This window comes from Trypanosoma grayi, assembly GCF_000691245.1.
Source record: "Trypanosoma grayi strain ANR4 Tgr_843_V1, whole genome shotgun sequence".
NCBI lineage: Eukaryota > Euglenozoa > Kinetoplastea > Trypanosomatida > Trypanosomatidae > Trypanosoma > Trypanosoma grayi.
The window spans coordinates 6,984-7,451 of NW_008826462.1; the positions used below are offsets into that span (position 1 = coordinate 6,984).

Sequence of the window (468 nt, forward strand, 5' to 3'; positions counted from 1 at the left end):
TTGTTCCTCACACACACACACACACACACACAGTCCTTTCCTGTCTGTTCCACTAAACTCATGGTGGGGGTGGGCGCGCGGGCCTTACGCCCCGGTCGTGATTCTGTGGTCACTGTGTGTCTGCACCGCCACCTCCGCTGTGATGTCGATTGTGTGCTTCTTCTCGCACCGTTTTCTCTCCGTCCTCCGTTGCTTTCGCTCCGTGGTGTGTGCAAAGGGCGCGTGGATGACAGGGGCTGTTGTGGTGCTGTTGCGCGACTCGTACAGCGCGCTAGCATTGCTGCTCGAGGTGCGGCGGCACCGCCGCGATGCGCACCTGCGCAGCGAGATCGCCGACTACGTGCTGCTCTCGCTGCCCGCAGAGGCAACAGTGCCGCTGGTGGACGCTGCGTGTCGCCCCGCGGCGCTGCGGCTCGTGAGCATCGGAGTGTCGCCACATGCCGGTCTGTTGTGCCTCGTCGCGCTGCC

At 63.9% G+C, this 468-nt stretch overlaps 1 protein-coding gene across 1 annotated transcript; it reads left to right on the forward strand.

Moving 5' to 3' along the window:
* Positions 1 to 142: 142 nt before the first annotated feature.
* On the forward strand, positions 143 to 466 carry DQ04_08431060 (hypothetical protein; the record flags this gene model as incomplete). Its single annotated transcript, XM_009315561.1, has 1 exon — positions 143 to 466. A coding segment is annotated over one exon (324 nt), but the record flags the coding sequence as incomplete, so codon positions are not given.
* Between the last annotated feature and the right edge of the window lie 2 nt (positions 467 to 468).